Source organism: Thrips palmi, unplaced genomic scaffold (genome assembly GCF_012932325.1).
Source record: "Thrips palmi isolate BJ-2018 unplaced genomic scaffold, TpBJ-2018v1 HiC_scaffold_3, whole genome shotgun sequence".
In the NCBI taxonomy this organism is placed as follows: Eukaryota; Metazoa; Arthropoda; class Insecta; order Thysanoptera; family Thripidae; genus Thrips; species Thrips palmi.
Genome location: NW_023144630.1, coordinates 2690121 through 2706054, shown reverse-complemented (window position 1 = coordinate 2706054; position 15934 = coordinate 2690121). Strand labels below are relative to the sequence as shown.

General features: G+C 60.8%; 1 protein-coding gene across 2 annotated transcripts in view; it reads right to left on the bottom strand.

The window, feature by feature from the left end:
* The window catches only part of LOC117648290 (zwei Ig domain protein zig-8-like), a 214066-nt gene that overhangs the window by 27720 nt on the left and 170412 nt on the right, over nt 1-15934 (bottom strand). For both annotated transcript variants that reach the window (XM_034390743.1, XM_034390744.1), the window contains one exon: nt 11975-12117. In XM_034390743.1, coding sequence (XP_034246634.1) covers nt 11975-12117 — 143 coding nt within the window. The remainder of the gene's footprint in view (nt 1-11974; nt 12118-15934) is intronic.

Sequence of the window (15934 nt, the reverse complement as noted above, 5' to 3'; positions counted from 1 at the left end):
ACACACACACACACTCAAGCCTGCCCGCGACGGGCGGGTCCGAGCCTCACCTGGAGCGGACAAGAAAGAGACGCCAGTTATTCACGACGAACACGCGTGGGATGGCCATGGCCAGGCACGGCGTGCTCGAGGCGTGCTCGAGGCGTGGCGGAGGCGTGTCGTGCACAGCGGCAACAATGGCCGGCGAGCCGTCATTGTTGAAGAACATTCAAAGCCGGAAGGACGACATAACCTCAAAACAACACAATGAGACATAAAGGGCCCCCATGGACGTAGCTGAGGTGAGCCCCGCATCGGCCCGCATGCGTCTCAAGGGCTGGGAGTGGAAGAAGGACCAAAAAGGGTGCTGCCTGGGTCCTGGGGCGGAGGGCACGGGAAACAGATTAGCGCTCGGGCTTCGCGGTGGACGCGGCCGGGCGATATTTGTTCAAGGGATTCTCAAGATTCATTCGGCGCACCTGAGCACAGCGGGGCCTGGGCTGGGCCTGGGCAGGAAGGGCTGCCGGGGCTGCTAGGGCCTAGCCCAACGGCAGTCAAGGGCTCAAGGGATTACCGGGACCACCGCCCTCCCGCCTGCCGGGCCCAAGGCCCTGGCCGCCCGGGCCGCCTCTATCCAAACTCTCTTACACGACTAAACAGGAACTAAACAGCGTAATGAAGTAACAATTCAAACAAAATGCCCCGCGGAACGAGATTGGTTTTTGGTCCTCGGCAGGCCGGCGGGCTATGCGCAGGGCGGACTGCGGCGCGGGCCCGCCTCCGGGACCGACTCCAGGGCCGCCTCCAGGGCCGCCCCGCGTGCGCCAGGACGGCGAGGACGACGACGAGGAGGACGAGGACGACGATGACGCCGCGCACCGGGTCAAGCGGTGCCAGGAAGCCGAGGCAAGCACAAACCAAAACAAACGCGTTTTTGGAAAGTTGAGATTGGCGGGATTTGAACCGGGGACTGGTTGGTGCTAGGTGCTGCAAACTCTGGCCGCCGGTCGCAGACAGCCGCTGCAAAGGCTCTCTAGGCACGCGTACTTGCAGGTGCAGTACAGAGCGCACAGCCTGGGGTCCGTATCTCAAACCGGCAGGGCCTGGCAGCTCAAACCCAAACGGGCATTCCATTTTTAATTTAGCCACCCCCCTCCCTGCGGCCGCGGCAGGCCCGGGGGCAAGCCCAGTGGACGGGCAGCAACTCCCGCCGTTTAGGGGAACGGCCGCCAACCCCGAACTTGGCTGAGATACGGACCTCGTAGCGAAATCTGACACCAGCATGATTCAATGTTATCCCGCCAGGTGGCGGCACTGCCTTCCATCCTGGAGAGGCGGTCCGTGGACAAGGCGGCGCTGGTGCAGGCCGTGCAGGCCGTGCAGGCCGGGCCCAGCCAGAGCGGCCTCGACGCGCGCCCTGAGCCGGGCCCTCCACCAGGCCCCCCTCGCCCCGAAACACCACCTGCGGCCCCTGCGCCCCCTGCGCCCCCCCAGCCCGCACCTGCCCCCTGCGGCTAGCCGGCTGCAGGGAAGCCCTCGCTGGCCCCTCCGGTTACAGGTCCGTGGCCGCGGCCCCAGCGTCGCGGCTCCCGAGGCCAGTGAACGCGGGTTCGACACCCCGTGACGCTTTCATTTTTTCCCGTCCGCCAGACGCCACCGACTGCTTGCGCCAAGCCTGCTCAGCCCCCCACACGCCGCCCCCACCCCCAGCCGCAGCCCCCGGCCCGCCAAGGCGCGGAACCAGGTCGTGCCCCTGCTCCCCTGCCCGCCCCCGCGGCAGCCCCAGATCCCTCCGCCGAAGGTCGGACACCCACATCCGCGGCGGCGCGGCTTCGGTCCAGCCCACCTGAAAACTTTGCAGACTATTCGTTACTCGGCGCAGGAGCTGGCCGGCTCGGTCGGACTGCCCCCAGGCCCGCCTCCAGGCCCGCCCCCGGTGCAGTTCGCCACGCTGCTCTGCGCCGCCCCCGCCCTCGCCCCCTTCGCCTACCTCGCCAGCTACGATGCCCGACTGCCCGTCCTGCCCACCACCAAGGCGGAGGTCACAGCATCCGGCTCACAGCGCTTAGCGCCGGGCCCCGTTTCGGTTCCGCCCTCAACTTTCTAATTATTCGCCTCTCTCTCTCTCCGCAGGCACAAGAGCTCGCCCTCCGCCGGCCCGGCTTCGTCCGCCTGGCCGCGGCGCGCCTGGACGCCCTGCTGGCCACGGCGGACCGCATCAAGACCCTGCTCGCCAGCCCCGCCGCCAGACAGCGCCAGCGGCGGATACACCAGCAGCAGCAACATCAACAGCAACAGCAGGACCAGCTGTGCGCCGCTCAATCAGAATCCACAATCATTCCACTGCGCAGCCCCGGCGAAGGCAGTAGTGCCGACAGTGGAGCCACCACGCCCAGTCGTGAGCAGTTATTAATTTGCCGCACAGTGGGCCAGAAGGCCGGTGGAGGCGGTCAAAACTCCAGAGCGTTTTGAGCTGTCGCTGAACTGGACTCGAACCGAACGTGTGACCCCATCAATGGATTCCTCGTTCGGAGAGCAATCCATTGGTGGGGTCACACGTTCGGTTTGAGTCCCATTTAGCGACTCTGGGGCTCAAAACGCGTCGAGAGTGTTGGCCGCCTCCACCGGTCTTGCCCAGGGGCTGTGGCTTTCGTTCCGCCAAGGCGGCCCTGCAGTGACCGCTTTGCTTCGCGTTGCTCCCTGCAGACGATGGCGTCGCGGCGCAGGCCGACGATCACCGCCCCGCCGTCCCCACCTTCGCCTCCAACCGGTGCGCCGTCTCTCTCGCTCTCACGGGCCGTCGCGGAGCCCACAGTGGGCCAGACGACCGGTGGCGGCGGCCAAAACTCTAGACGCGTTTTGAGCTCCAGAGTCGCTCAATGGGACTCGAACAGAGCGTGTGACCCCACCAATGGACTGCTCTCCGAACGAGGAATCCATTGGTGGGGTCACACGTTCGGTTCGAGTCCTGTTCGGTGACTCTGGAGCTCAAAACGCCTCCAGGGTTTCTGCCGCCTCCACCGGTCTTCCGGCCCACTGTGCGAGAGAGGCGGCGCGCTTTGACGGCGCTTTCGCAGGTTCGGCCGCGGCCGCTCCGAGGACTCGTCGTCCGGGTCGTCGTCGGCGTCCTCGGCGCTCTTCGAGGAGGACGTGGCGGCGCTCAGGCACATCTCGTGCACGCTGGCCGACAGCCCGGGTTCGATCCCCGCCACCGCCGCCAAAGTCGGCGAGGCGTCGCGGCAGGGGGCTGACCTTGCTGGGGTGAGAGGAGGGGGCACCAAAGAGAGAGGATCTCCATTCAAATACCTTTCTTGCCCTTCGCCCCCAGTTAGGGTGGAAGGAAGGGAGGAAAGCTTCATGATTATTTCGCAGGTGCCAGTCCGTAGCCACGCCGTGCCGTGCCGTGCCGTGCCGCGCCGCGCCGTGCCGCGCCGTGCCGCGTAAAGAACACTCGGCCCACGGCCTATTCTGATTCAAATGCGAGAGGAGCGCAAAGGCAGCCAAAGGCGTCATTCCACCAGTGGCCCTGCGAGTGGGACAGAGACAGAGGGAGTGAGGGATCCCGCCGCGCTCGCGTGGCGGCCACGGCCCACAGTGGGCCAGAAGACCGGTGTAGGCGGCCAAAACTTTAGACGCGTTCTGAGCTCCAGAGCCGCTGAGCAGGACTCGAACCGAGCGTGTGACCACACCAATGGATTGCTCTCCGAACGAGGAAGCCATTGGTGGGGTCACACGTCCGGTTTGAGTTCGATTTAGCGGCTCTGAGCTCAAAACGCGTCTAGAGTTTAGGCCGCCGGCAGCAGTCTTCTGGCCCACTGTGCGGAGTCATGCAACTCGGTGGCGCGGCACGGCACTGCAAGTAGTGTGGTGTATCGGCCCAACGGGAAGCACAAAAGAAGGGAAGAAGTTGTTCTGGAAACGAGGACGAGCTATAATTTACTACCGGTCCTTATGAATACTCTCGCCTGTAATTATCGTAAGCCCTTCCGCCATGTACATAATGATATACGGCGGCCCGCGCGAGCTAGCGCGAGCCGGCCAGGGCTTACACTAGAAAATAAAAATAAAAATAGAAAACGGGAAGCTTTTCCCGTCAGGCCGCCACCTTGCCGGCTTGCCCTGTCCGAGTTAATTGATGTGGAAACCGTTAAATTGGACCTTTCGCTTCGTCGCGGCTCGCCTGCATGCCTTGACTCCACTCGGATCGAACCGACAACAACAACAACAACAACAACAAGGGCCCAATTAAAACATGTCGCTTGATTGAATGGTTGACGACATCCTTGTTCCCCAGATGTCGTCCCCTGGAGCGGAGCGCCTGGAGCGCCTGGAACGCCTGCCCAGTGTGGCGTCCTGCTGCTGCAGAATCTGCCAAAACTCCTGCAGCATGGAACGCCTCATCTCGCCATGCAACTGCAAGGGTAACAGGTTCACGTTTTCCGGCACTTGTTCGTTTTTCGGAAAAGTTCAAGGCGTGGAAGAACGGCGGGAATCCCGGAGTTTTCAATCTAAAAACTTTTTTTTTGGGAGTCAGGGTCGCTGGCCTACGTGCACCTGTCCTGCCTGGAGCGCTGGCTGAACCAGAGCGGCCGCACCTACTGCGAGCTGTGCCAGTTCCAGTTCAGCGCCGTGCAGACCAGGCGATACACGCGCATGGAGAGCCTGCGCATGTGGTGAGGGGCCGCACAGTGGGCCAGAAGACCGCTGGAGGCGGCCGAAACTCCAGACGCGTTTTGAGCTCCAGAGTCGCTAAATGGGACTCGAACCGAACGTGTGACCCCACCAATGGATTCCTCGTTCGGAGAGCAATCCATTGGTGGGGTCACACGTTCGGTTCGAGTCCCATTTAGCGACTGTGGGGTCGGCGTGCCGCGGCAGGTACGGCCACCCCCGCAACCGGCGCCAGCTGGTGGCCGACGCGCTGGTGTGGGCCGTGCTGACCATGGTGACGCTGGCCCTGCTCGCCGTCACCGGCGTGGGCATGCGCTACTTCGTGGGCGAGGGCGCCAAGCTGGGCATCTCCGCCTTCACCACCGAGGGCACCATCCTCTTCTTCCTGGGCCTCGTCGGCGCGGGCTACCTCGTCACCGTCTTCCTCCTCATTCGCGATCAGGTGAAGAAACGAAAAAAAAAAAGTTCCCTTGCCGGGCGTTGAACCAGCTACCTCGTGACCGACGGGAGGTGCCTTTACGACCGCGGCTGTCGCGCAGGTGATGCCCTGGCTGCGCTGGTGGCGGGCCACAGTGGACGTCCGCCTCACCCTGGACACGCTGGCCAGACGCGGCGGCGCCCGGCGCGCCCTGCACTCTGTCTAGTCTCGTCGTCCGGCATTTTATCTTCCTTTGCAGAGTACCGTCTTTTATTTACGTAGCACGGTGACGTGACGAGGCTTTGAAAAGAACACACCCCTGTCACGCACACACACACACACAAATATGCAGACAACGCACCTGCCCACCGTGGCCGGAAATTTCATTAGCTAAGCTCGCCCCTTCTCACGTCTCGTCTGTCTGTCTGTCTGTCTGTCTGTCTGTCTGTCTGTCCGTCTGTCTGTCGTCCCTCGGCCGCGCCGTGCCCTAGATGCACCCGATAGGTGCACAGTGGGTCAGAGGACCGGCGGAGGCGGCCTAAGCTCTAGACGCGTTTTGAGCTCCAGAGTCGCTAAATGGGACTCGAACCGAACGTGTGACCCCACCAATGGATTGCTCTCCGAACGAGGAATCCATTGGTGGGGTCACTCGCTCGGTTCGAGTCCTGCTTAGCGACTCTGGAGCTCGAAAAGCGTCCGGTCTTCTGGCCCACTGTGCGGCAAGGCGGAAGCGCGTCCAAGGCTGACCCGGCCGATAAGACGGGCAGGGCAGGCCGAGCCGAAATGACTCAACTGCCTTCCAGCCGCTCCAGCCGCTCCAGCCACTCCAGCGATGCCAGCAGACTGATTCCTCGCTCCCTCTCGCACCCTGATGGCACGCCCCGCGAGTGCGAGAGAGACGGACTGACGAGAGAAGTGGCCGTTTTCCAAAACGCGATAAGTCGTCTTCGACCTTGTGTTTCCCTCCGTCAACTGCCCCCTTTATTTTCAGACGGCCAGGGATGTAAACAGTGTGTGGGTGAGTGGGGTGGTTGGGCCAAAGCAGCAGCTCGGGGAAAACCAAATGGGCACACTGCTTTAAAATAAACATCTTGGTAATTCGCAAGGAACTTGTTGGGGGAAAACCACTTGTCTTTGATGTTCAAAAAATATTATGACACCTTCAATGTTTCTTTTTTGTATGAGTTTTTGTATGAGTGCAAACAATCCTCTGGGAAAATGATCTGCAGAAGGCAAATGCGACGGCGAACTCAACATCTGGTTGCGGCTGCAACGCGGTGGGCACGCTACGCCACTGGCGCTACAACGGAGGTGCAAGTTTGAGGATTTTGTCCCAGCCAAACGACTTGGCGTTCCAGACGGTGGGGGGAGGGGGGGGGGGGGGTCGTCTCGCCTCCATCGCGACGTGTCTCTTTAGTGCGGCTCGAAAAGAGAGCCGCAGCAAAGGAAAAGGGGAGGGGGTGCTCTCACTAGAGGGGCACAAATTAAGACGGATGACTCATTAAGAGAAGGTGGCCACCCACAAACTCGCGTCCCCTCTCTCTCTTCCCGCCGTGACAGCGGGACACACTTCTTCCATCTCATTTGCATTTCCAAATCCCCTCTAAAAAGCGGGAAAGAGGCGGCCCGGCTCGGCTGGGCTCGGCTCGGCTCGGCTCGGCTCGGCTCGGCTCGGCTCGGCTCGGCTCGGCTCGGCACGCGTTCGGGTTTATGTCCCCCAAACAGTCGTGTCCGCTAAAAGCCGTGTAACTCGGACGGCCTCTTGCTCCCTCTCGCTTTTTTCCTGCTCACCTTTTTCTACGTTTCCTGTCTTTTTTTTTCAAATGCGGAGACACATTTATACGAGGGAGATGGACCCTGCCCTGCCCCGCCCCGCGCGCCCCGTGGTTTCGGTGTCAACTTGGCGATCTACGCCAGGCAGTCACATTTGCCCCATTTTTCGTATGAATTTTTTTGGTGGGTAGACTTATTATTGCAGTTGATGCAGACATGTTTGCGGACTCCTTCCTCCGCGTCCGCGAGAGTGGCTGAGCGATGTCACGTACGCCCGGGGGGGGGGGGGGGGGTACACCTTAATAAGGCGGTCCTTAAAACAAGTATTAAAGCGACGGGGTGCTTTTGAAGCGGTGCCGGCACGGTGCATGGACTATACAGCCAGGGTTTCCATAAAATACCCGCCACAGCACGGAGGGGAAAAAAGGGGGGGGGGCATCATGGTGTGCGCTGCGATCTTTTTTTATCCCAGTCGTTCCGTCGCTCTCATTTATACAACCCACTCTCCCCTCCCCGCCACCTGGCTACCGCGGCCTTCCTCTAGAGGCGATACTCCGTGCTCAGGGGACGCCACGCCGCTGCCTAGTCACTGCAGCAGCGATACTCCGTGCTCAGGGGACACCACGCCTCTGCCTAGTCACTGCAGCAGCGATACTCCGTGCTCAGGGGACGCCACGCCTCTGCCTAGTCACTGCAGCAGCGATACCCCGTGCTCAGGGAACCGCCCGCCAGCACTGCGCGCGATACTCCGGCTCAGGGGACGCCACGCCTGCCTAGCACTGCACAGCGTCTCGCGCTCAGGGGACCCACGCCTCCCTAGCCCCTGCAGCAGCGATACCCCGGGGCTCAGGGGACGCCACGCCCTGCCTAGTCACTGCAGCAGCGATACCCGCCCCAGGGGACCCACGCCTGTGCCTAGTCACTGCAGCAGCGTACCCGGCTCAGGGGACGCCACGCCTCTGCCTAGTCACTGCAGCAGCGATACTCCGTGCTCAGGGGACGCCACGCCTCTGCCTAGTCACTGCAACAGCGATACTCCGCGCTCAGGGGACTCGGCGCCCACGCCATCGCGGAACCACTGCTGTGGCGATACTCCAGGCTCAGGGGACGCGGCGATACTCCGCGCGACTACACTGGTGCAATCACGGTCGGGGCGCTAATGTGCGGTGCAGCGGGCTGTCACCGCCACCGCCGCGCCGCCCAGCGCGCCCACGCAACAATCATTGCTTCACGCGTTGGCCTGATTAACTCGCGAACGCACAGTGGGCCAGAAGACCAGCGGTCGAAATCCCGGACGCGATTGAGTCACTAAATGGGACTCGAACCGAACGTGTGACCCCATCAATGGACTGCTCTCGGGACGAGGAATCCATTGGTGGGGTCACACGTTCGGTTCGAGAGCTGCTTAGCGACTCTGGAGCTCAAAACGCGTCCGGGATTTGGACCGCCCCACCGGCCTTCTGGCCCACTGTGCGCCGGCCGCGTCGCCACGCCCCCGTCATCGGCGTCATCGCGGAGTAGAGGGAGACGCGTGGAGAGTTGTGAAGGTCGAGCCTCAGTTTCCCGACGGCCAATTTGTTCCGGAGAGGTTGGGGCGGCGACGCCGACTGCCGAGCCGTGCCGAGCAGTGCCGAGCAGTGCCGTGGGAGTGGGACGAGGCCGAGCACGCCAGGGCGTGGGCAGGCAGGCAGGCAGTCAAAGGGAAGTTGGCCGCTTTGAAAAATGCGGACTGCCCCGGCTATGGGTGCCGTGGGGCTGCGCCGTGGGGCCGGGAGACGTCTGCGGAACCATCTTACCCTCCGAAAAAAAGGGGAAACGAGGCTCGGATAATTTATTTTCGGATGGTAATCCCTACACACGGAGACAACAGAGGTAGGTGCGGGGGTGGGGGCGGGCGGGGGCGGGCTTTTGTCGGGGTGTCTGACGAGGGGTAAACTCCACAAGCAACAAAGCGAGCTTGCGCCCAACCGACCCCCAGGGTAATCACGGGACAAAACCCATTTTGTTGGCCATCCCCTCAACGCATGACCGCGCTCGGCTCGCCCCGCGCCGCTCCGCGCGGCCTGACCTCACCTAGCACGTGTTTAACTCAAACCCGGCTTGAGGCAGGCCGGGGGGCGCAGTGTTGCCACGTCGTAGGCAGACGGGCCCGCGATGCGCAGACAGGGTTGCCAACCTCCACCTGCCTACCAAGCAGTGTTTTTCTTTTGCTCAAGTTGCCTGGTTGGCAACCCTTCCGGGTATTTCTGCCCACCCATGTGGCAACACCTGACCTTGTTTGCAGCTTCTGCCGTGCGAGACGCTCTGTCTCTCTCGCACCGCAGCGGCGCGGCCCGTGAGTGCGACGGAGACAGAGCGCCCGGCGGGCAGGCAGCGCGTCGACGGGCCTGTTCGGCGGGCCGGCCTACACTGCCTTCCGCAGGCGCGCGGGGCCGCCAGAGAAGTTGACAGCCAACCTTACAGCCTGCGGTTGGCCCCCCTTTCGGCATTGGTGCATCAAGGGAATTTTTGGCCACTCGTCTGGCAACAGTGCCACGGTGACGAGAGGGCGACCCGCGGTGGAGGAGTGAACCCTTTGCGACGCGCAGTCCGATCCAAGCCCCGGCCAGCTTCACTCGGCCCAACCTCTCTCTCTCTCTCTCTCTCTCTCTCTCTCTCTCTCTCTCTCTCTCTCTCTCTCTCTCTCTCTCTCTCTCTCTCTCTCTCTCGTGCCCGAGGCGAAAGCAAAAAAAGGGGCCACCGTCGCTAAATTCGGCCCCAATGGAGCAAACGGCCGGATTTGGCCATTTCGCCGACAGTATTTTCCTTGGGTAATTGGTTTAGTTATACCACCGTCCCCTTGTCGCCGGCATCTTGAGGCGTCCCGGCCGCCCGAGCCGCTCAAACCCATCAATAACAATACTCACGCAGAGAGAGAGGGAGTTTGAGCCAGACCGCGCCCGGTTCGGCACGCACAGTGCAAGGAGCCGTGGGTAAGCTCAGCAAAGATGTGGGCCAGAAGACCGCGGATGGAGGTGGCAAAAATCCCAGACGCGTTTTGAGCTCCAGAGTCGCTAAGCAGGACGCGAACCGAGCGTGTGACCCCACCAATGGATTCCTCGTTCGGAGTGCAATCCATTGGTGGGGTCACACGTTCGGTTAGAGTCCGGATTAGCGACTCTGGAGCTCAAAACGCGTCTGGTGTTTTGGCCGCCGCCGCCGGTCGTCTGGCCCACTGTGCGCAGGGCCCTCTAGACGAGGTCCTAGACGGCGGCGAGGGGGAATCATAGCGGCCGAGCCGGGCACGTGCAGCGCGCACTCGCTCTATAGTCCTGCTATTTTACGGCGTAGGGGACGGCGGCCGGAGGTGCGGACGGAAAAAAGAAGAAGGAAAAAAAGCGCTCTTGTACACTTGAGCAGGAAAGTCTGGAGAATTGGCCCCAGCCGGGCCGCTCCAGGAGGGAAGCTTGACTCCAGGCATCGAAATTGAACTGCTCCAGCCTCCAGCCACCGCCGCCTCTGTGCGGACCGGCCGTTGACCTCACGGACCTCACCCGCATGGCCGCGCGAAACAACCCCAGGCCCCGGGGGACATGTTGTGGGTGTCTGCGTCTCCTCATTGTCCGAAGCGCACTTTAAAATAGTTCAAGCAGTGGCCGTTTTGTAGTGTGCAGGGCCCTGGCCAAATTTGAAGCTGACTTGGCTGCGATTCTTTTTAACAGTGTTCTTAAAGTGGAATTCTCGTTGGATAGGTTGCCCTGTTACCCTATTAAGCCGCCAGGCTAAACATATATCCCCGTCCGCGTTCGCCACCAGCCTGTAAATCAAGCGATAGGGTGCTGGTAGGGTAGGGGGAGATGCACAGTGGGCCAGAGGACCGGCGCAGGCGGCCAAAACTCTGGACGAGTTTTGAGCTCTCACGACCTCACCTTCTCCCCTACGCCGAGCAGATGCCTGGAACATGTTCTTAAGATCTCCGAGGGCGCGCCGATGTATTACACCCTCCCCTCCCTTCCCCCGCGGAGCCAACTCGGGTATCCGCGATGTTCCTCAAATTTACGGGCGTTATAATGTGGTGGTACCCGCTGCAGCGTGAGCCAAGGGGCGGGGGCCACACACACACACACACACACACACACACACACACACACACACACACTCTCTTCTCCCGCTCTGCAAGTGTACACTCGACTTCAAGAAACTTTTCCCTGTCGCTGCTCTGGACGGTGGACGCACGGAGACGCGAAAAATAATTAAAACTGCGCGAAATACAATCTGGAACGCGTCAGAACGGTACATGTTTAATGTCCCCCACCAACTCACACACCGTTCTAATTAGCGCGCAGATCAAACAACGCCAAAGTTTGGGGTAATTCGGTAATTAGGAATGCCGGTGGTGAAAGAATCGGGCAAGAAAAGGCGGGAAGCGAGTGGAAACGACGCAGTGTTGCCACACTACGAGGAAAACAGTCCCGCGTGCAGCGCTAGGGTTGCCAACCTCAGCGTTCGTGCAAGGCAAGCTCTTAGAGAGCGAAGCCCAGACGTGGTCGAGAAAGGCAGGTTGAGGTTGGCAACCCTAACACTGCTTATGTGGCAGCACTGCGCAATCGAGTGAGCGAAATGAACAACATTCTGTTTGTTTTGGCGGGGGTTTGGCAGGGTCAATGCCCAGTGGAGCGTGAAGCTGAGCGACCGACGGCCTCTTGGCCCGCGGTCTCTGTTTGCAGAATTAAATTAGAAATGGCTGGCGCGCTCGTCAAGTCCAGAAGGGAGCCGAGCCGGTCCAACAGGGACGTCCCAAAGGACGCTCTGCGAAAAAAAGGGCTACAGTGGGCCAGAAGACCGGTGGCGGCGGCCAAAACTCTAGACGCGTTTTGAGATACAGAGTCGCTAAACAGGTATCGAATCGAACGTGTGACCCCACCAATGGACTCCTCGTTCGGAGAGCAATCCATTGGTGGGGTCACACGTTCGGTTCGAGTCCTGTTCGGTGGTTTCAGTTCCCGACCAATCGGCTGCAGCCTCCGCTCCACCAAGAAGCCACACTTTGAGCGTTTGGATCTCAGGATAAAAGAGTCACCCAAAACATACAAAAAACGAAAAAAAAAATGACAGGGCTTTGCCGGGAGTTGAACCCGCGGCCCCGGCACTCACCGCTTTGTCGCCGAGGTGCTCGACTCTGCAGTGCAGGAATCCCGTCTGGCCCTCCGCGGTGGTCACGTTCCTGGGCACGTTGAAGTCGAAGTACGGGAATATGCTGACATTGCTGCCGGGCGCGTACTCGTCCTGGTCCGTGCCTGCAAATAAACAACACCAAACTTTCAGACGATCCGTTTTCCGAGGTTCGAGGTTCGAGCCCCGCCGCCGCGGCCCCCTTTCCCCCGGATTGTCCGCGTCGTGGTGACGGACCTATCGGCGGGGCAAGTTTCAAGAGGTAAACTGGAAGCATCCATCAATTTCGGTAGTTTATAAGGCTTTGAAACGACGAGGCAAACTTGCAGGCGATAGGGAGGGGCGCCTTATGTAGGTCATGACGGTGGCGTTGGTGTGATCGCGGCATCGTGGCATCGTGGCATCGCGGCAGCGCGGCGAGGAACCGAAGGGAGCCGACGGCAGCCAACGGCGGCGGCCGAAGAGAACCGACCCAAACTTTTGCAAACATGACACTTCCTCGCATAAAGCGTGGCACATGAGGATAGGCCGCACACACACACACACACACCCACACACACGCACACACACACACGCACGCACACACACACACACACACAACACACACACACACACACACACACACACGAAACAGCGGGAAAAGAATGGACTGGCCCCACGCGCCGCACTCTCAACGCTAACATTATAGTTATGGAGAAACGACCAGAAGAAATGAAGGCCAGGCGGGGGAAAAAAAGGTCCTGGATTTCTGTTCCTTCACCATCGTAGAGACTTCTTGAATCGAGGCCTCATTCTTCCGAAGCTATTCCCCGTCGCCCGAGCCAAGAACGAAAACAAAGGCGAAATAAGGTTGTGTCATTTGGAACGGGACTGCAAGCGTCGGTGACTGTGACTCGGTGGTTTCAGTTTGTTTTGCGAGAGGTGGTCCGAGTCCAGCGTCCCCAGCAGGTGTCCTTCTCCCTCTCAAGCGAGAGAGAGAGAGAGACAGAGAGACAGGGAAGTTTCTCGCGGGCTCCGCTCCCTGTCGGCAGTTCGAATAAACGCGCGGGTCGCGAGGAAGCCAGGATTTACGAGTGTCGTTTCCGTGCTTCCGCGATGCGTTTCGCCGGTCGAAAATCGGTGGCCGTGCCATGCCGCGACCGCCGTGTCAGCCAACGCGACCAAAATCCTAGACGCGGCGCTGAATGGGACTCGAACCGAACGGGTGACCCCACCAATGGATTGCTCTCCGAACGAGGAATCCATTGGTGGGGTCACACGTTCGGTTCGAGTCGCATTTAGCGACTCTGGAGCTCAAAACGCGTCCGGAGTTTTGGCCGCCTCCGACGGTCTTCTGGCCCACTGTCGGTCACCAGCGTCGTCCCACTGCAGCGCCGGACATTGCAGGAACCCTTTCCTGCGCGGGAGGAACGGTGGTGCTCAGACGTAAGGGGGTCGTCTGCCGAATTTCAACACGGTATTATATGCAAATTGCGCGCGCACACACACACACAGACAGAGGGGCGCGTGAATAAAAAAGGCAGTCTTTTACGGGCGTGCCCCAGAGCCCCCGAGCCACAGAGGGTGCCGCATGGCCGCACCACACGCCCTCCCCCTTCGGGGCCTACACCGCCAGGACCGCCAGGACCGCCGGCCTCGTAATTGGTGCCATGAAGTGACTCACACAATTACCAAGATAATGAAAATGATTATGATTATGCCAGCCCTTCACCTCAATGATACTGGAGCCGCAACGCCTGTCGTCAATTCGCACCCCGCCCATACCCAGTCTCTCTCTCTCTCTCTTCTCTCTCTCTCTCTCTCTCTCTCTCTCTCTCTCAACAATCGTTTTTTTGTTGGTCTGGCAGCAGGCAGGGTCACAAGCAATTACCGTGCTTCCTCTGCGAATCCAGGAATCCAGGACAACGGGGCGGCAGGCAAAAGGAGCAACTTACATGTGTCTGTTCCTCGGGGACACTTTGAAAGGCCCGTTTCGGGGAGGGCGGGGACCGACGGGGACACACAGGCTCGGTTTGACTCGGGTTTGACCCGGCTCGGCTCGGCTCGGCTCGGCTCGGCTCGGCTCGGCTCGGCTCGGCTCGGCTCGGCCCACTCCGGACGTGGCGCCCCCAGCGCGACAGTGCGATTCACCCAAGTAAACTCAATTTCAAACTTGTTTGGTGTCAGCAAATTTTCATGTATTATACATGCAGCGGACCGACCGACCGCGAGGCAGTGGGTGTCCAGGGGCCCGCGCCACTGCCGGAGGGCCGGAGGGCGGAGGGGGAGGGGGAGGGGGAGGGGGAGGCAGTGGAGCGTTGTTAAAAACCAAAGGGCCAGCGCGCCAGCCGGGTAGGGCGAGGGGCGCGGGCCCCGCACCAGAAGATGAGGTGGGCAGTGCCGACGCAGATGTAATCTGGCCGTTGTTGCTACATATTTCTCATTCTTTACGGTGCAGAGGCTGGCCACTCTGACGGGTCCACTGCTCCACGCCCGGCCCCTCGGGCCCTGGAGAGGGACGCACACTGGTGGAGGCGGCCAGAATGCCAGACGCGTTTTGAGCTCCAGAGTCGCTAAATGGAACACGGACCGAACGTGTGACCCCACCAATGGATTCCTCGTTCGGAGAGCGATCCATTGGTGGGGTCACACTTTCGGTTCGAGTCCTGCTTCGCGACTCGAGCTCAAAACACGTCTAGAATTTTGGCCGCCTCCACCGGTCTTCCGGTGGGCAGCGCGCCTGTGAAGTCGAGGGTAGGCAACACGCAACACTCACGTGCGAGATGTTGCCTAGGCAGCAGGCGCTCCGAAGTAAAAAAACCCAACCACGAATGAGACAAACAGAATATTTGATGTTTCTTCTGGAAAAATGAAAGAGACATTTCTTTCAAAAAGCGTAAACAAGTGAAAATAATGGAGAAATTGTCAAGCAGGGGTTGGGGTGCGCGGAGCAGACTCGCTGCAATGATCGCTCCGACCGACTCACTTTCGGTCCCGAATAAATTATGTAAGTGTTTGGGGCGCGCGGGCCGGGCGGGCCGGGGCCTCGCGGAAAGAGTTTGGCCTAAAAAGCGCCCAGGGAGGGACGGACAGGCCAGGCACAGTGTGGGCCACAAGGACGGTGGAGGCGGTCAAAGCCCCGGACGCGTTTTGAGCTCTAGAGTCGCTAAGTGGGACTCGAACCGAACGTGTGGCCCCACCAACGGGTTGCTCTCCGAACGAGCAATCCATTGGTGGGGTCACGCGCTCGGTTCGAGGCCTGTTTAGCGACTCTGGAGCTCAAAACGCGTCTGGAGTTTCGGTCGCCTCCACCGGTCTTCTGGCCCACTGTGGGTGACACCTAAATCGGGCAGAAGCGTGTCGCGATGACGCGTCTGCGCGTCGGTCGGCGGCCAATGGGGCGGCCGCATTGGCGCCCCTCGTTAGTCGAGGCCTCGGCGCCCTTGGCGGCTTGGGCCACCTGCTAACTGAACTAGCCGCAGTCCCGCAGTGGCCGCAGTCAGCAAACGGAGCGGTCCCCCCCCTCCAGTCCGTTTTAACGGTCCGCTGGGCAAGGCGGGGTCAGTGGGCCCGGCCCGGGGTGAGACTGATGCTGTCGTCAGGCGGCGGGGCCCAGGCCGGCCTAGGCTGCCAGCCCTGGCTGCCCGGCTGGGCGCAGGCACGGCCAGGGCTGGTGACCTCAATATCCGATGCATGAGCGCGTCGCTTGCAATTTCCATTAATTCTCAACGCGTACCGAGGTGCCGCTCGCCCACCTCACGCCCCCCCCCCCCACTCCACTGTGGCCCCGAAAGCACCGTGTCGCCGTGTCGGTTCCATGCCAGTCAACAGCTTTGTCACCGGACCTGAACTGGCGGCGGCCACTTGTCACTGCACTGCGAAACAACGACGACGACAACAACAACAACAAAGGACGAAAAACAATCGCGGTGGCCGCGTTGCGATTTTCCGCGCAGCTTTCCC